Source organism: Pseudopodoces humilis, chromosome 4 (assembly GCF_049639895.1).
Source record: "Pseudopodoces humilis isolate 2021_Gansu_Grassland_sample_001 chromosome 4, ASM4963989v1, whole genome shotgun sequence".
NCBI classification, from domain to species: Eukaryota; Metazoa; Chordata; class Aves; order Passeriformes; family Paridae; genus Pseudopodoces; species Pseudopodoces humilis.
This window is the reverse complement of record NC_142203.1, coordinates 1,661,689-1,681,284: the sequence shown is the minus strand read 5'-3', so window position 1 is coordinate 1,681,284 and position 19,596 is coordinate 1,661,689. Positions and strand designations below refer to the sequence as shown.

Genomic DNA, 19,596 nt, shown 5'->3' with positions numbered 1-19,596 from the left:
GACAAGTTTGCATAAAAAGGAAAATGTGAATTACCATCTATGCTGCCTCCCTAATTCTTGTTTCTTTCCATTAACAAGATCAGTGTCTCAAGCTTGGGATTGTCTTTACAGGCTTTAAAAAAGAAAACATATAAAAAAAATTTTGAGAGGGAAAAAATAAGACTTTCAGATTTCCAGAACCAACCAGAGACTGAGAAAATGAGGCCCATGAAAAGAGTGTATTGCCAAAATATCAATTAGAAAAGAATAAAGTGCTCTCACTTATTGACAAAAAAAATATTCACTGAGAAGCTATGACAAAAGAGTAAGTAAACTAGAAGGATCCCGTTTGCCACTTTGATCCCTTTAAATCCAATTATCTCCAAGGAGAAGAAAAAAATTCAGGTCAAATGAGTGGTTTATTCAGATTTCTTACTCTTGAATACATTGGCTTATACATGTTCTTCTTAATTGCCCAATATCATAGCACCACACAAGTATTTCATTAACTATTCAGAAATATTCCAGACTGAAAGTACTGTGTCATTTCACTTCTAGGTCAGATTTTTACAAGGTGGCTCAAACGTTTCTTATAAAAGTGGACTTCATTACAAGTAGAGAGAAGGAACAAATGTGGACACAGAAAGGTACAGCAATATTTTTTATAAAATCCTTTCTGGAATTCAGATCACCCAAGGTAGCTCTGCCTGAAGGTTACAAGTTGAGTCTAAAAGAGTCATCTATAAATCTCCCTAATTGGTGACCAGGGATATTTGATGCAGAGAGCTTACCTCACCCAGAAATATCCAAAAGCTGAAAGGCCAAGGACTCCCAGTGTGAGACAGTCTGAACTGTGGGCTTAGTAACACCAAGAAAGGTTAGGAGAAAAGCACAAAACACTGTACAGAGATTAAATTACAGAATCTGACAAAGGAAGGGTTGCTCCTGAGACAAAGGAAAAATTTTGGAGGAGCATGCACAGAAGGCAGAGAAGAAAACACATGGAAGTGAGAATGAGTATGTATGATTTGTTCTGCATATCCAGCACTGGACTAGGATGATTCTAATGGGTCCCTTCCAACTCAAAATATTCCAAGATTCTTCATTCCTCTCCTGGTGAGAAGCTGAAGCATCTAGCACTGCCATGCTTTTAGATCCATTTTGAACACAAAATATCCCTGTCTGGGAGGTCAGTGCAATTATAGCAGCAACCAGGATGTCAGGAATGCATTCTCCATGATTAATAACAGGAAAGGGGCTATCCAGTGTGAGGAAAGTGCCCCTCCAGTGATCCTGCAGAGCTGCCTGCCCCAAAGACAGCCCTGCAGGCCTGAATAATGAGTGAGGCAGGCACCTGGCTGCCCCAAACTTCCTGCCTGGGCTGAAATTAAGTGTTTCCCTTCACCCTCACCAAGTGCAAAATACAAAACAGTAACCCTGATCTCAGGGGTGAAGTGTGAAGAGCACCTAGCCCCGTGGATGGGTGTTCTCTGCTGGGTTTGGGCACATGGCTCAGCACGTACAATGGACACTTGCAATGCCAAAGGAAAACTGGATCGAGTAACCCAACGTGTCATCCTCCTCCTACACTCTGCTGTGCCTTTCCCAGATCCCCAGGGCTGTGCACACAGAGCCACCCCAGCCAGAACACAGCTGCTCACGCTCCTAGACTTAAACAAACATTCAAGCCAATTCAGGTCTTTTGCTTTAAGATGAGACATTTAAACAGATATTCAGATCAAAATATTTGATCTCTGTTTGATGCACACACAGCCAAGCACTGCTCAGCAGATAAAGGATCCCATGTGAACTCACAGTGTCTTGATGTTGTCTCTGAAACAGAATTATTAAATGGTTTGGGACCGAAAAAACCTTAAAGATCATCTATTTCCGAATATAAGCAGCTACTGATACCCAAGTAGGTGGCATTGTTAATTCCCATAATCGAGGCAAAGGAAGGCCACAGAATTACATCAATTTCCAAGATCCTGTCATGGTTTAGAAAACTTATACCTTTCAAAAAAACATGTAGCAGAAATATGCACTGCAGGACAAAGGTGTTATGTGTGATGAAAGGTGTCTTCCTTGTGAATAATAACCAAGATAAGCAGGAGTCCACCCATGGATAATGAAAATCTACAGACATTCAAAAAAACAAATGGGAGAAACCAAATCTGCATCTATTCAGGATAGAATAACAAAAGTCTCTGTGTGGGTAATTCCACTGGTGACAGGTCTTTGACAGCAACAGGGTACATGTTTAAGTTTGCTCTTTGATATCAGCTGCTCTCATTGGAATAGGACTCTGGGCAAGCCAGACCTTTTGTCTGAACAGTTTTTTGCTAATAACATATGAATCTGACTTCAGAAGTCCATTTGGCATCTAAAACAGCAAATTAACTGGATATTTGCACGCAGTTATCAAATTTGTCTGCTGTGACAGCTAAACCACCCAGGTTCACAGTTACAACTCTTGGTCTTGAGCTTGAGACCCAGCCAAAAGAAATAATTTAGGCATTAGAAGTTCTACTTTCAGTGACTAATACCCACTATTCAGCTTAACCTGGGAAAATCTATATGCTACTGAGAAAATTATACTTCCTCAGAAATCCCATTTTTCATTCACAATACATTCCGTCAGTGGCAAAATACATTCATTTGATGCACAGTGTGTTCAACAGCAGCTCTGTATTCCCAGCACACCTAAAGGACAGAAATGGCAATTACAGTAATTTTATTCAAGTTAGCTCTCCCAGCTATCTATTATGCTACAAAAGTTAATTTGAAAAACAAGTAGGACAGCTGTCTAATCTTATCTTCCATCTTATCTTATGGCTTCATTCATACTGCATTATGCTTTTTGTTTGAAAGTTGAAAATTAGGGAGTGTCCATAAAACAAATGGAGACCCTTAACAAACCTACAGCAAAAGTCCTGAATTGGTTTAAAAACATCCAAAGAAGCATTTAAAAAAACCCATAAATTCATCATAATGGCAAAAGAGGAATTACACCTGCTTCAGCAGAACTCTGCCAAAGAGTTTTGGCCTACTTAATTTGAGGATAAAATGAGCAGAATAAAAAACCCGGTGATAATTTTCGCAGAGCTTCAGCAGCCCCAGCTCCACCCAGGAGAGCTGACCAAAGCACAGTGCTGAACCAGGCTATCCCTCAGCTCTGGAATTCCCTCAGTTAACAGGGAATACCTCACTGCACCCCAGCCAGGACAGGCAGTGCAGAATGCACAGAGGGGGAGTACAGGGGATCACGTCTTTTCAAATGGTGTCACTTTGGGGTGCAGGTTCAAAAATAAACAACGGAGATCATTTGTATTTGGGACTAATGTTTTTTTTGCTTTATAAATAGAAGCTGAAATCATAAGAAACCACAAAGAACAGAAGAGCAGAAGATTTGAGCAGCAACATTCACATGAAGTTCTTATGAGTCTTATAAATGCCATTTGTTTACATAATGGAGAAAACTGAGAATGGATGGCACAAATGACAGTCTAGCAAACCAATTTTCCATTTGGATCAAGACTTAGCTTTTTTCCTCTCCTGAAATCCTGACATTAAAGTAGTGATGGAAAAGAACAGTTGCAGAAAGAAAATGGAGTGTGTGAAACTTTCACTGAGGTAAAATCGTAAATCTAAGCAGTTCAACACTTTGCAGTGTTTTTGCAGGAGCAGCAACTACAAAAGCTACAGTATCACCATAAATCATCTGATGTTTTATTGTCATAAACGTCTGCCGTTCCCGGATATAGATATGTAGTCATCAGAACACTTGAAAAAGGGTAAGGAATGACAGGTACACTCATTATGAAAAGTAATGCTCAAAACAGGATTTCTTTTGCTTTTGTCATTAGGACCTAACAGTTTATGAAGTTATGCAGACATTAATGGCTACACTGATTTATTGTATTTCCAAATTAAAGCCACACCTTCGAATCCTTTTGTCGAATCAATGCCAACAGACTGTTCACATTAGGTTAGGGAGGTTGGAAGAACAATACAGTATTAAGCTCACCAAAAAAGCCTTAGCCAAAGCCATGGTTTCCAGCAGCAGATATTAATGTTTGTTTTGGGATTCATCCACCTGAGTAAATACTGAACTTCCAAAAAACACCAAGCTGCAAAGGGGTGTGCAAGGCAGGGCCCAAAGCAAGGTCCATCCCCACAGCTCAGTGTTGTTCTAAGCACAGGCAGAAACCTGGGTCCAGAACTTGCCTGTGCATGGCACAGAGCCTGGGTTAATGCCCTGTCTTTCAACACAGCCTGTTAGCTCAGGCTCAGTGCCAGCCCAGCAGGGCTCTGGAGCAGCCTCTGTGCCATGCTCCACCAGCAGGTTCTGAGGGCAGAAACACCCACACATCACATGCTCCTTTGGCCACTCACTCTTTTGCTTTGTTTAAACCCATTCAACACTCCAGGCTGGGGGAAATGTTTCTGGCAAGCTGGGGAAGGCCCTGGGGGTGCTGGTGACAGCAGCTGGAGCGGGGCAGTGCTGGCACTGCTGAGGCCACACCTCGAGTGCCGTGTCCAGCTCTGGGACCCTCAGCACAGGGAATTGAGGGGCTGCAGCGTGCCCAGAGAAGGGAACGGAGCTGGGAAGGGGCTGGAGCCCCAGGAGGGGCTGAGGGAGCTGGGAAAGGGGCTCAGCCTGGAGAAAAGGAGGCTCAGGGGGCCCTTGTGGCTCTGCACAAGTCCCTGGCAGGAGGGGACAGCCGGGGGGGTCGGGCTCTGCTCCCAGGAACAGGGACAGGAGGAGAGGGAACGGCCTCAGGCTGGGCCAGGGGAGGCTCAGGGTGGGCAGCAGGAAATAGAATTTCACTGAAAGAGTGGTCAGACATTGGAATACACTTCCCAGGGAAGTAGGGGTGACATCATCCCTGGGAGAGTTCCAAAAATGTTTGAATGTGGCATTTGGGGGCCTGGGTTAGTAGTGAACATGGCAGTGCTGGGACTTGATAATCTTAAATGTCTCTTCTCCAACATCAATATTCTGAAACTCCTGTCTCTTCTCTCAACACAGGGACTTCCCCCTCTCAAAATTTCAGAGGCTATTTCCTAATAGAGATGGCAAGCAAACTGTTACCACTGCCTGCCCCATATTTAGCTAACACCTCCCTATCTCTTTTCTTGCAGCTTCTCCCAGAAGAGTTTTCCTTCTGCCCGTCCAAAATTTATTACTGGCCAAAAAGAAGCACTTCCTTCATGCTTGATGTTCCTTTCCCAGAAAGAGTGGCTCCCACCTTTGATGGCATAGTTTAGGACATCAAGACAGGCCAACTACAGCCTCAGTGGCTTCTTTTCATCCTAAGTTTTCATCCTCTCCATCATAAGTTGCCTCTTTTTGCCCTACTCAAAGGGCAAATTGCTAAAAACACTCCTTTAAATCCTCTCTAGTTTTGTGTTAATTACTAAGTTTCACTGATTTAACTGGATTCACTGCTGGCCACAGATGAAACAGACAAATCCTTACCCTCAACAGCCAGAGAGATGATGCCCTGTGTGTCCTCCACGCCATACATGACATCGCAGCGATAGACCCCAGCATCGCTGGCGCGCAGCTTGGAGAAGGTCAGCGAGGCGTCCCCGCTCTCCTCGGAATGGCTCGGGACAGACACCCTGTCCTTGTAGCTCTGGCCTATTTTGATGTTGCCATTTTGGGCCACCAGGACCGTGGTTTCCTTGGCGTCCTTCCCGCTTTTGTCCAGTTCCACCTTGGACCATTTGATCCGGAGGTACTCGGCGGCGTAGCTGGAGGATATGGTGGGTGTGGTTGAAAAGAAGCATGGCAGGACTGAAGTTCCAGAGAGAGATCCCTTGACCAGGGTTTTTTTTTCTGCTTTAACTAGAAAAAAGAGGAGAGGGTGAGGAGGGAGAAAGGAGAAATCACGTTAGTGTAATTTGTAAGAGCAAAATCAGAAACAGATATATTTCATTGTTAAGTAATGATTCACTAATGCAAAGCCTGAAATCCATGGACCTTAGCTGATTTGTAACAGGACTGGGGAATATAAACTGAACAAGAGTTTGTATCAATCTTTGTACACCTTAGGTTGATGATGGAGGATATTTCTCTTTGGGAAAATTCCATTCTGACTTATTTTCTCCATTTGTTATGGTCACCAAGTAATTAACCTTTGGAGACTGGTCTGAAATTTTCGGTGACAGATGTACTGTAAGAGCCATTTCTTCAATTCACAGGGGGAAGACCACTCTGAGTGAAAAATGATGAGTTACCTCACTGGCCAAAACCCTGAATGGAGGGGGGCTGCTGGAGTTCACACCTTGCCTGGCCTCACAGCAGCTGTTCCTGTCCTCAGAAGGAAACACAGCCCATGGCTTTGCACCCCTGTCACCCCTGACCCCACTGTTCTCTCAGGGGTTAATTCTTTTTATGTGCCGAGACAAAAGCCTTTCCAGTGAGTCTCCCAAACAGCCACTCTTTCAAAGTTGTTTTCCTTGTAGCCTCAGGGCCTTTAACACATTGCAGAAATGAAATATTTCAGGATGTAAAAGCAAAGAAGGAAGTAAAGCGCGCAGAAAGTCCCTACTTGGCTGAGACTTGACATGATCAGGACTTTTATCATTTTTTATGTCATCTCCAGCTGCAAACATTTCACAGTGAAATGCTTCCATCTGACAATATCCTGAGGGGGAAGTTGACTACTATTCATCCAAGCTTCACACTGCAACTGAAGAGAGGGTTTCTGATGGATTTACCTTTTTTATCTGATGTTACTTCATGACACATAATGGCTTAATGAAGATCAAAAGCTGATGCACAACAGTGACTATTTTACCACTTTCACAGTCCTTCAGTCTAACATTTTTGAAAGGTAGAACATGATCATCATTATTTTGAAGGGAGCCAGGATTCATAAAATTTAGATATATAATAACTTAAAAATAGCCATCAAGAGAGTGATACATAAAACAGGAGACACCAGTAGATGAAAATCATCTGTTCATCTATAATAAAAAATATCACCTCTCCATAAAGAGTAGAAGATTGAAGGGTGGGATGGAAGGGTGGGCAGAGAGAGACAATTGAAGAAGAGGAGCAAAAAGGGACAAGAAAAAAAAGAAGGGGGGAAAGAAAAAAAATAGAAAACATAAAAGAATGGGGGGGTAAAGGAAAAAAGAAGAAAAATGGAAAATTGCTCATTAATCTGATTATTTTTATCAGAGACAGATGGTTTTCCACAGGACAAAGTCTTAATGGTATTATCTAAACAAGTTTAATACAAGAGGCATCAGCTTAATGCCCAAGCATTTCAATAATAAAGTGCTAGCCAGAAAAAGAGAAAAATGGACTGACAGGGAAGACACAGAATTCTGAATGGAAGTTCTTGGGTCCTTTCCACCCATGACTACCAAACTAGAATTCCTTGGGCACACAATTCAGATAAGAGTCAAGATGACAGCAGCAAAACTGATGAAACCAGAGATCTTTTATATCACTTTATTTTATTGAAATCTAACCACAGTTACAGTGGTTAGAGATAAAGAAAAGGAATGAATTCTCAGTTCTTTCAGTTGTGATGGAATTCCTGCCAAATTGCACAGGTGGGAGATTAAAATCAGTCTCAAAATATTTAGAATTTATTATGATCTCTTGTCATCTATACACCTTACAGGAACTTTCTTCTTAAATGAAGAATGACTTAATTATAATTTTACTGACTGACAGAACTTTAATAAGCTTTTTAAGAACATTGTTTCTGATTATGAGTGACCTGGAATATCAGCGCTGAACCCTGAGGAAATTTCCTCCCTTTAAAATTCGTGTCTTCACATCAGCCAGCTGGAAGCCTTGGCAAACAACATGTATCATCCTGATATGCAGACTAGATCCAGCCTAAATTAATTCCCAGAACAGAAGATTCTGTGTAGCTGCAGTTCTGCCCAACTGTAGAAAGCATTATATCACACTTTATAAAAAACTATTTGTTGTGGTGAGGGGAGGGAAGAAGGAGAAGACAAGAAGGAGGAGGAGGAGGAGGAAGAAGGAAGAGATAGTTTTTCCCTACAGAAAAATAAAGTATTTGGCTGACATAATATCTGAAATACAAGATTAAGTGATGTTCCTGCACAGTTCCAAAAAGCCTGATTTCTCACAGCAGTCATAATTAATGTTAGTTTGGCAGAAGTTACTGACTAATGCAGAAGCTGTCAGTATCTTATATGAATCCATATAACCCTTTCTTTTTTTCCCCTTTAGCATTTTTGCTAAGCTTATATTCCATGTCAGCCCCTATCAATGGGATGTGGCAGACCAAAGACACAGAGTTGGGTGTCTTCCTTTTGAGGCAGGAAGAAAGGAATTCTTGCTTGAGAACAAAGTCTCTTTTCTCCAAAATGTGTTCCCTTGTTCTGTGGTCCTACAATTCTTAAAGTAGGAGTCTAGATAATTTTTTAAAAGGACAGAATTCTGCCCTTCTGTATCCCATTAACCACAATGCCTAGGCCAATACATCTGCAGTGGACAAGGAGTCTGAAGAAAACAGTGCCCTGCATGGTGTGACACTGCTTAGAGGAGTGAATTTGCCACATAATTGAGTTTAACTGAACAGAATGTTGCTGCTGACTATGCAGACAAACCCCACATGCTTAAAGAATAAAATATTCTGTTTATTTTTAGCTAAATTTATGGGGGGAAAAAAAAAATGTTGCATCTCATTTTTTAGTTCATCAACAACCTGCTGGGACATATGGTACATTGCCCTGTCTAGCAGCAGAAATAGAAAGGATCAGTGAAATTGTGTGTTTTGTCAATCCAGCTACCAGCACTGAGCCTAAGAGAAGCCTTTTCATTAACCACAAGTCTTTTGGTGAAGATAATAGTGAATTAAAATGAGTGAAACTTGTAGGAAACGCTGACAGGTAATGGACTGAGACCCAAAAAAAACCTTCCCCAAGTCCTTTACCAGGTGGTTTTTGGTCTGAACAAGCAGAATAAGAAAAGGACATGCAGAGTGATGGAGAACTACTTTTATACTCTGAAAGACATTCACAAGGAGCCAGGCTAATGCAAATCTCAGCTGCAGAACTCTACAAAATGCCACAAATGGTCACTCAAAATAGGAAGGAAAAACTCCAGCGTTGATTATAACCACAAGGTCCAGGTTGTAAACCACAACAGTGATAAGCTGGGAATTGGTGTTTCACAAAAGATTTAAAGGCTTCAATTTTAAAATCCAAGTTAAGGATCTAAAAAGAAAAGGTTAAAACTTAGGGTGTTTATCTCTTCAGAATGCTGAGTTGTATTTTCTTTTTAGAGTATTTTTAAACAAAAGCCATACTTATATAAAGATTGTGTGTAGTCTTCTAAAACTCATCCTCAAAAATATTTTTGCACCAACTGACTTTTCAACAAAGCATAAAGACATGAGTTGATCCCACAGATTCTTTGGGATCGTGAATTAGATCAATCCACAAAAAAGGAAAATTTTTTTTCATTCTTATTCTCCTCACTATGGGCATAGCTTGAAAATGGTTAAGACTCTGTAGGGCAAAAGAATGGCCCCCAACTTAAAAAGGAAACTCCACAATGTTCACAGTGTGTTCTGGGAACATCAAGGTCTTTCTGAATTTCTTTGGAAAAACTTTCGGCAAATAAGGATGGGTCACAACCTGGTCTACATTCCAAAGAATGGGACATTCATAAAAAACTCCTAAGTAACAAGAATTCCACTCTGGAGATAAGATGAGCCATTTAAGATGCAATAAAAGGTGGAGTAAGTGAGAGGACATGTGATGATGCCATCCCACGTTTTACAGCTCCAAGGATCCGTGTGACTCCTCCCCACGTACAGTGCTGCCCTCTCAATCCCTGTATCCCTGAATTCTGCATTTGTGCAGGGCACTGAGTCAGGTCTGTGGTCTGATCCAGACCTTTCTTCCTTATAGCCAGTGTAAATCTATTATCTTTTTTTTTTTTTTTTTTTTATTGGTTCCACTCATGAACCAGTCCTTTTCTTTATCATTCAGGACTACTTAAAGATGCTACTAGCAAGTGTTCCAGCTAGGTGAAAAAAAAAAAAAAAAGTAGTAAATTCGATTTTCCCAAAGGCTAAAATCAGTTTGAGGAGTTCCTGGAAAGAAAGGGGAAAGAAAATAAAGAAAATCTTGCTTTGAGACTTGGGAAAACTGCTTTCCCAATTTTGTGAGTCTGCAGCAGCTGTTGGGACATTTCCCTTACTTGGAGACCTGACCCAAACTTTCAAATAACCATGGCAACCACACATGGATACACACTCCAGTTTTAGCATGCAATCACCAAGAGAAGTAGTAAGGGTTCCTTCCTTTCCACCCAAACCTGCAGCTGCCCTAACACCTCCTAGTTCCAGACCCCAGCAGCCAAGGAACCTGCCCCAGCTCAGCTCATGGCAGCCCAAGCACAACAGATATAAATCATCACCGCCTTGTGGAGGACACAGAAATTAAATTGGTGACACAGTGCAGCATGGCAGAGACAGAGACAGTCAATTTCCTGAGTTTGGGCTGTTTCCTCAGTCCTGTGAAATGCCCTACCAATTAGACCACTAAATTAATTTTAATGAAACATTCTGTGTACAGAAGACTTACCTTTAGGTAGCATATATGTTATAACTAACGTAGAGTACATCCATAAGATACTTTTTATACTTAACAACATCTTGACCTAGAAATGAAGAACAAAGTAGTAGGTGGTTAGTATTGAACTGTGTCCTTAGCAAATGTTGTAACTCAGCACATCAGTATTTGTCACTGCTATCAGAAGCAGTCCTTCCTCCTTTCAGGGCATCTTCATTTAACAGTTTATGGCAGAGATTTATTATAATGACCACGTGCCTCCATGGAATACAGATTTATAATTCTCTGACATGTCAGTTTCCTTTGGCTTGCTTCTAACTTTCCTTTTCAGGCTCCACCTTCCAACAGCTGGAAAGCTCTTCACATGTGTCATATGTATGCAATAACAAATTGCATGTTCACAACATTATTTCTCAGTTTTCATTTCAGTTCGGTAGTTACAAATGTTGAACCTGTAAATATCCCCAAAATTACAAAAGCATTGCAAGACACACAAACAGCAATGACCACAAAGGATTTATAAATAGTCCCTCACCCATACCGTTACACATATGTGATATGAACGTCCCAACATAAGAAATTACTTTCAGCAGCAGTTTGTCAAAACGCTGACAAATTTCTATCATGACCTTGATTTTCCTGATATTGCTGCAAAATCTGCAACCTGAGCTCTTCTCTTGGACAAGTAACCAAGCTGACAGGTTTTTTCCTGTTCAAGAGAGCTTGCAGTTGAACTGCCTTAAGGATCAGTGAAGAAGAGATTTAACAGATGTGTACCTGCACTGCACACATGTACAATTTAAAACTTCCACTTTTAAAAACTCCACAGGCTGCACCGAACATGACAGCAAAGACACATGAAGAAGCAGCTTCAGAGAACTCCTGGTGACGTGTTCAACCCCAGGACGGTTCTCTCCACAGCTCACAGCTGCAGCCCAAGCTCCACATGAGTCTGTGTGAACTGGCACACATCCTGTAACGTCTGAGCAGCACGGGAAAGACGCAAAACATCTCCAACCAAGCCTTTCCAGTGAGGCAAGTTAAAAATTCCCACCCAACAGGGCTGAAAACCCCAGAGCCTTTCATTCCCTGTACATGGATGGCCAGAGCCAGCTGGTTGCACTGGGAAACATGTGCTACAACCTATTCCCTGGGTGTGGAGGGAGAAATGCAGCTGCTTTACACGGAGCAGGCTGCACACTGCCAAGGACGCCCCATCTCTGCTGCAGCTATTCAGGACAGCTGAGTGTAGAGTGTGATATCACTTATTTTGCAACATGAACTTCATGGAATTTGCACTTTTCACAACTGGGTCCCAAGCTAGAATCAGGACTTCATTTAGTTTAAGCCCTACGTGCCATAAAACTTCTACTGAAGACCCTAACACCTACCCACCCCTCAATACCACTAAGCCTTGTATCTCTTCCTAAGTTTACAAGTAGCACGTGGAGAAAAAAAAAGTGGCTATTTATTAGCTAACTTTAAAATTTTATACCGTGCCCCAGTGCAAACTCCCTACAGAAGGTTGTTATGAGTGAGGAGGTTGCACAAGATCAGAGCTGCAGACATCAAAGTCCTTTGAATGCAGTGGACCAGCTCTGAAATACAGTCACGTGCTTGCTTAGATAAACACTTAAATGATCCTCATTGTTACACAACAATTAAAAGAAAAAGTGATGTCAGTCTGAGCCTACAGATGTGCAGAAAGACCTTCAATATCTGTATCCCAAAAATGCTGGAAGCCTCAATCACCAAAACCACTGGAGTGAAGTTCCTATGGTAACACGAGAGCTCTGATGAGAGCATGAGAAGAAGACTGACAGAATTCTCCACCTTCCAAGGTGCTGAATGAAGGACCTGCCTGCAAAACAAAGTTCTGGCCCCTGGGAGAGCTGAGTGGCTCCAGACCTTTGGAGATGTTCTGCCCACATGTGCTCCCATGCGTCACACACTGGCCACATCCACAGTGAAGCCAAGGTCCAGAACAGAATATTTACAAGTTCAGCTCTCCATGTTTACCCATAAGTTTTATCTCCCTCCTTCCCCTGAGGGCAACCTTGCCTTTTGGGACCAGAATCAAGGCAATCAAAGAAATCGGACAAGGAAAAGAACAAAGTATTTTCTTTTTCCTGACAGTGGGGGTGTTGCACCTAAACATTTTGCATTTTGCAACCACCTGGCTCACTTCCCTGGCGCTGACCTAGCATACCTGGGTCCCTGGCATGTGTCAGTGGAAGCCTGTTGCCCCTGGAAGTTCATTGCAATTGCTGTCATAACACAACTGCTTCCATGTTTGGTAAGAACACAAACCCTGCTGCTACGCTTCCAGTCACCAAACACAACACACACAGCCACAGGGATAGATGGGAACAGAAAGGCAACTGTGGAAGGGCAATTTTCAAGGTATCCATGGGAACAGAAGAGAACATTCCTGGCTGTGATGGCTCCTAGCCTTTTACTGAGTAGGGCAGTGAATTATACCTGCTGCACCAAGGGCTCAGATAGTTCCAAAAAATTGCACTGTTTGAGCACGCTGAACACGAGACACTTGCCAAAAATCCCCACTTGACTTGGAAAACCACCTCCTTACTTTTTATAAATCTTCTTTACCCTAATATGCTCACTTAACCAATGAAAAACCCTGGGAGAATGGTCTGATTTTTAGCCCTTAGGGTCAGGAGTGTGACTCCCACACAACCCCTCCACTCCTGAGGGTTGGTTTTCATGCTCCAGGCCTTGGTGGGTTCCCATAAACGTTCCCGGGGTGCCGAGTGCTGCTCCCCTCCAGCTGCCAATCAAAGGTGAAATTACCCCTCCCACCCGCTCCAAACGTGCAGACCATAACAGCATCACCTTGCTCAGCCCCACAGGGCAGCCTGGCTTAGGAGGAGACAAAGCTCTGCAGGCCTGGTGCCAAAAGTCCTCCTCAGGACCCACACATGAGGCAGAGGTTGCTGCTTACACCTCACCCCGATTCCTGCCCACATTTCCAGGCTCTTGGATGTGACTGCTCCTGCCCCTCTGCTGGCAGAGGCTGCAGCAGGCTGTGCTCTCTTGTAGCCTCCAGAGCTAAATCCCTGCTCTGAAGCAGGTTTGTGTTTCCCATTCCCACACTCTGCAGTTCACAGAAGTCTGCTGTCTGGCTGCTGTAGTGCCCCTAAGTCCACTGCAATTAGCCAAAATCCATCTAAACATACCTTTTTCCACAAGATTTTTTTTTTTCACCCTTGGTGTCACTACACCCATAGTAAAAGAAATCCATAACAGGATGGACACAGTGAGCAAACCTTGCCAACTCAAGCTGCAAGTCTTGAGTAAGTGTTTAATTTCCACCTCCTGCTAAAAAAGTACCTCACTTGACGCGACCAAACCTGGGTTGCCCTGCTGGCTGGTTTCCAGCTGGGTTGATCCATTTTATTAGGAGCTACTACAGGCAGATGGATCTACAGTAGGAATTTGTGTTACATTTCTAAATGAGATGCAACCCTGAGAGCAGCATCCTTTAACCAACAGATGCCAAAGTCCTGGACAAACTTCACATCTTTGAAAACTAGGGGTTCTCTCTGTGGGGAAAGAGCATGGCTCCTGTTTTTGCAGGCGCTGCTACCTTCCCTTACTACAGCAAAAACTCAGAGGAGCAGTAAGTTCTGACCAAATTCCAGCTTGTGTTTAGTTTGCAGTGTAAGCTTGATCTCACACCAATGCTATTTTAATTTAATCAGATGGGAGAACATCATGTCTCCCTTTCTGTTTAAAACTCCAGGTTCAGAGAGTGAATTGTCCTGGTGTGGAAGAGACTAAAGCTTGCCATCCTAAAATACTCCTGATTTTTCTGAAGCTGAGACAAGGAGGAATTAGCCATTTTCACAGAGGTAACAATGTCTCTAAAATCTGTAACTTCTCAGGTCACACTGAGATTGGTTCTGCACATGCTCTGCAGCTGCACTGTGAAATCTGGATATGTTCCTTCAACACGTAAAAAGCAGCCTCTGCCCATCTGACCCTCATAATGAAAGTCAGAATGACATAAAAGATTAAAAACATAAAAAAAAATAAGAGGGTGGGACCCAACAGAACCCGGCAAGAGAGAAGGAAGGCTGCTCATTCTAATGGGTAAAACAGTAAATTACAGTTTCCAGTGGGACCTGAACAAGCTAGAAGTGACCAATCCCAGTCACACCACATTCCTTGCTACCTCCTAAGCTTTGAAGGCTTCACAGGTGCCATCCTTCCTCAAATGCACACATTCTGCACTTTTTTTTTTACTTCTGCAGTCCTTTGATCCTGGTACTGTAAATTGCTGGCATGTATCCGCCTCACCATCAGCAATGCCTACTCAACTTTGGCAGCTTCACCACCTCTCTGCCGCGTGATAAATTAGCCCACTGTGCCGACACATGGAGCATCAGCCTGCATCCGATTCATCAGTGGCCCCTGCTTGGCCCGTTACCCCTTGGAAAGGTGCTCCCGAAGCCTCGGAGGAGGTCTTCGGGGTGTGCATCACCCCTTCCTCATCACCTCCAGCAGCTGGGGCGGAAACTCCTCCAGGCTGAGTTTTTGCGGTGCTGCCTGCAGGCTGGAGCACAGACAGGAGCAGTGACCAGAGCACAGCGTGTTCTGGCGCTCCTGGCTGCAGCAGCTGCTGCCTCGAGACATCCCTCACAACCCTGTGCTTTTATGCCAGGAGCAGCTCCAGGCTCTGGGACAGCCACGCAGAGACACAGTGGAAAACTGCCAGAGGCAGCGCGTGGAGCAGCAGTGAGCACACTGCTCCTTCTGCATCACCCCAGCTCCACCTTCTTGCTCCTGCCTTCCAGAAACATTGAATATCCCGAGCTGGACACACAGGCATCACCAAGTGCAGCTCCTGGCCCTGCACAGGACACTCTGACAATCCTCTGCTGTGACTGAAAGCATTGCCTGAGTGCACCTTGACCTGTCTGACCCGGTGCGCTGATGAGCTTGTTCCAGGAGAACTGAGGGCTTCCATCTCTCTCAATCTGCACTGGAGAAGGGAGCACAAGGTGGAAACCATGTGAAGGTGTCACTCATGGCGCCCAGAGGTGTGACCCCACACTGCCATCATGGGGTTAGGCACCAGGACACCCCTGTGGGCTCCAACACAGTTCCTCGGTGCCTCTGGGGCTTCACCCAGTGCCACTGCTGGGCACAAGAGCAGCCGTGGGTGCCCTCAGCTCGCTCTGCCATCCCCACAGCCCTGCTCCCACCTCACACCTCCAGCCCAGGCACTGAGGGGCTGCCCAGAGTCAGAAATACAACAGTCCCACCCCGCTGCCCATGGGCACTGCCTGCTCCTGTGGCACAGAATCAAAGGATGGTTTGCATTGGAAGGGGCCTTAAGTATCACCCAGTGCCACCCCAGGCACGGCAGGGCCAGCTCCCAGTGTCCCAGGAGCTCCCAGCCCCAATGTCCAGCCTGGCCTTGGGCACTGCCAGGGATCCAGGGGCAGCCCCAGCTGCTCTGGGCACCCTGTGCCAGGGCCTGCCCACCCTGCCAGGGAACAATTCCTGCCCAAGATCCCATCCAGCCCTGCCCTCTGCCACTGGCAGCCATTCCCTGGCTCCTGGCCCTGCAGCCCTTGGCAATTGTCTCTCTCCACCTTTCCTGCGGCTCCTTCGGGCCCTGCGAGGCCACAGGGAGCCGAGGCCAAAGCTTCTCCTGTCCGGGCTGAACAACCCCAGTTCTGCCAGCAGAGCTGCTCGATCCCTCATCCTGGAGCCTCCTCTGAACCCACCTCTTGTGCAGAGGACTCCCAGGGTCAGATGGGGAGTGCGACGAACAGCGGCGACAGGGGTTTTTTTTAAGGGGGCGTTGGGTATTTTAAATTATTTTATGACAGCGGTAATCTGGGGAGTTTTTTCCCCTCACGGAGCCGGGCCCGGAGCCCTCTGGCGGGAAACCGGCGGCCGCGGGGCTGCCATGCCGCCGCTCGCCGCCCGGGGGCGCCGCGGGGCCCCCGCGCCCGCCCCGTTCCTCGACAGCGGCCGCGCCCCCGGGCCGGGACCGGGCCCACGACCCCACGGCGGGACCAAACCCGTGGCCCCAAAAAGGTACCGAGCCCACCACCCCAAAACCGGGACTAAACCCGCGACCCCCCTGCGGACACGCGGCACGGAGATCCCCCCACAGCCCAGCCTTGCCACAGGCTGCCCCCGCCCCGGCAGCGCGGGACCGCGCCCGCCCCGTCCCGGCGAGCCCCGCCGAGCTAACTCGCTCCGTGTGGGGGAGGAAACTTCCCCCTTCCCTCAGACCGAAAGGCCAAAAAAAAAAAAAAATTAAATTAAAAAGGCACGGAAATCAAGGCGATCTCTGAACCCACCCAACATTTATGCTCTCCCATCCTGGGATGGGTTTTTGGTGGGGTTTTTTTTGTTCATTTGGGGTTTTTTTGTTGGGGGTTTTTTTGGGGGTTTTTTTTTGGGTTTTTTTGCAGAGCATTTCAACGCTCACGCCTCAATTAACAGAAAAAAAATGGGAAAGAAAAGAGGGGGAAAGGTGGAGGGAGGAGAAGAAAAAGGGGGGAAAGGGAAAGGAAAGGAGGAAAAAAAGGAGGGAAAGGGAAAAAGGGGAAGAGAGGGAAAAGGGAGGGACAGGGCAGAAAGGAAAGTGGGGCAAAAACGGGTGGAGAAAAGGAAGAAAGCGGAGTGGGGCGGAAACAAAAAGAAGGGGAAAAAGGGTAAATAGAGAAGGAGAAGGGGAAAGGGGGAAAGGAAAGGGGGGAAAGGGAAGAAAAGGAAAGAAGGAGAAAAAGAGGATGAAAAAGGAGGAAAGAAGAGGCTGGGGGAAAGGGAGAAAAAGCGAGCAAAACGGGCGATAAGAAGTGAGAAGGGGAAAACAAAAAAAATAAAAAAATAAAAAAAAAGGGAAAAAGAAGAAGAAAAAAAAGCCAGGGGGGCTTAATCCCGAGAGCCGGTGCAAGGAGGGAGGGAGAGGGGGTGGCCGGGAGGACGTGACCAGGGGGACAATGAGGGCCGGCCCCCGCCCGCCGCCCCTTTGTGTGGGGACGGTGCCGGGGGCCGGCGGAGGCTGCCACGGTCCCGCTGCCGTCCCCTCACACACACAGACACACACCCCCGCTCCTTCCCGCCGTCGGAACTCCCTGCTTGCCCTCCGCCGTGCTCTCACTTTTCCTTTGTAACACAAAGGCGAAATCCCGGACAGCGGAGGGGGAAGGCACAGCCCGTGCCCCAGAAACTGGACGTGGGTGTAAGAGGGGGCGTTTTGCTCCACTGACCTTGCGATCCTCCTCACCCACCGCCCCCCTTTCCGCAGAGAAAATGTGGCTCGGGGCACGCTGCTCTCTCCGGCTCCTCCGGAGAGATGCTGAGCACCTCAGAGCCGCTCTGCCCTGCGAGCAGCTTTCCAGGAACGTCAGGGGAAGGGATTGGAGAGGGAAAAGAAAAAAGAAAAAAAAAAAAAAAAAAAAAAAGGATGTGGGGAGCACGCAGGAGTGGAGGATACAGAGCGCACGCTTTTCCCAGCGCTAGGAAACTGGTGGCCGGGGGGGAGAGGTCCATTCTCGTCGCTCCTGCCACACGGGCGCTTTGTGTACTTAACACCCATAAGGAACAGCTTCCTCCCCTCTCCCTCCGGAGCCCCGTCTCACGCCAAGGTGCAGCTCTACCTTCCCAGCCATCCAAACCACCAGCACCGAGCACTTCTGTCAGGGCTCCCAACCCAAAGTCTTCTATTCCCTAGTTTTCTTTGTTCTCCTCTTTGCACCTTTTTTTTTTTTTATTTTTTATTTTTTTTTCGGTGGGTTCCCTAGCATCCTTCCTTCTCCTCTTCCCCCGCGTGTCGATGAAGTTACCCCAGGTTGTTTAAATTCACCAATCATCGCTATTCCCTCCCGCTTAAGATTTGCAGTTCAAACTCTTTGTTGGTACAAGCAGTAAAACAATTGTTTTAAATCTTAAACTAGGTGTTTGCTGGCATTCATATCTATAGAAAAAGGGGGCGGGGGGGGGAAGAAAAAGAACCCACCAAAAACTAACCCTCAATAAAAGAGTTACAGTTACCTTAAAAGGTAGCGTATTGCAGAGATCGCAAAAAATCACAACGTGGTGGCTGGGCTAGTCCAGAGATCCCAGTGGCCGCATGAAAGAGTAAATCCCCTCGTTAGTGCTGGAAGGAGCCGGTGGTTCCGGGGTCTCCCCTTGTGCCGGAGCTCGGTGTCCCCTCCTTCGCTCGCTTCCCGCCGGCGAGCACCTGACTCCGAGCCGCGGAGCCGGGACCGAGCAGTGGGCAAAGAGAGCGAGCCTGCAAGTTCAAATGCGAGCCTCAGCCACCCATCATTATTATATCGTTGTACCGTCAGCGCTGCAGAGGAGGGGCGCTGGCTCGGGGAGAGGAGGGTTCACAAGCTCTGCGAGAGCCTCCTTGCAATTTCCAAAGCTCCCGCAGCTGCTGGGCGCAGGAGAGCCCCCAGCGCCCGCCTCCGCCGAGCGGGGCCCCCCCGCCCCCGGCCCCCCCCTCGGGGCTCCCCCCGGCCCCCAGACCCGGAGCAAGGACCCGCAGCCCGGTGCGGCGGGACGGGTCCCTCCGAGCTCGCCCGGAGCCCTCCGCAGAGGGGCAGGCATCTGCGAGAGGCGCATTGTTCCCCAATTAGACAATTAACCGGGAAGAGAATGGAGAGACCTCCTCCACCCTGGCTCCCGAAGCTGGTTGAAGTGGGGAAAGTGACTGGGACCGAAATGCCTTTTTCCCCTTTGCCTCCCCAGTCTCAGCGGAGGTTGCAGAGAAAGAATAAATTGGTGCCGGTTCCAAACTTCCCCTGCCGATGCCAATTCACAGGCAGCCTCACATCGGCAGCCGCCCGAGCCAAGCTTCTCCACCCATGCATCTCCAGCCACTTCTTTTTTTCTTTTTCTTTTTTTTCTTTTTTTTCTTTTTTTTTTTTTTTTTTTTTAAGATTAGACTCTGCATTTGCTGTCCAAACCTCTCAGAGATGAAGTCATAAGCAGAACTCTAAAACACCCTTTTGCAAGGGATGTTCACCAGTTAATAAAGGA

The 19,596-nt window shown here is 46.2% G+C and overlaps 1 protein-coding gene across 3 annotated transcripts in view; it reads right to left on the bottom strand.

Annotated features, from left to right (window-relative positions):
• Positions 1-19,287, bottom strand: part of VCAN (versican) — a 98,784-nt gene extending 79,497 nt beyond the window's left edge. For 2 of the 3 annotated variants that reach the window (XM_014258242.2, XM_014258243.2), the window contains exons 1-3: positions 18,604-18,953; positions 10,576-10,651; positions 5,462-5,833 (exon numbers count right to left, since the gene is read on the bottom strand). In XM_014258242.2, the coding sequence (XP_014113717.2) occupies positions 5,462-5,833; positions 10,576-10,645 (442 nt within the window). In that variant the 5' untranslated portion in view covers positions 10,646-10,651; positions 18,604-18,953. Of the gene's footprint in view, positions 1-5,461; positions 5,834-10,575; positions 10,652-18,603; positions 18,954-19,222 lie in introns of those variants that run through there. The other variant, XM_014258241.2, reaches the window with a different exon arrangement.
• Between the last annotated feature and the right edge of the window lie 309 nt (positions 19,288-19,596).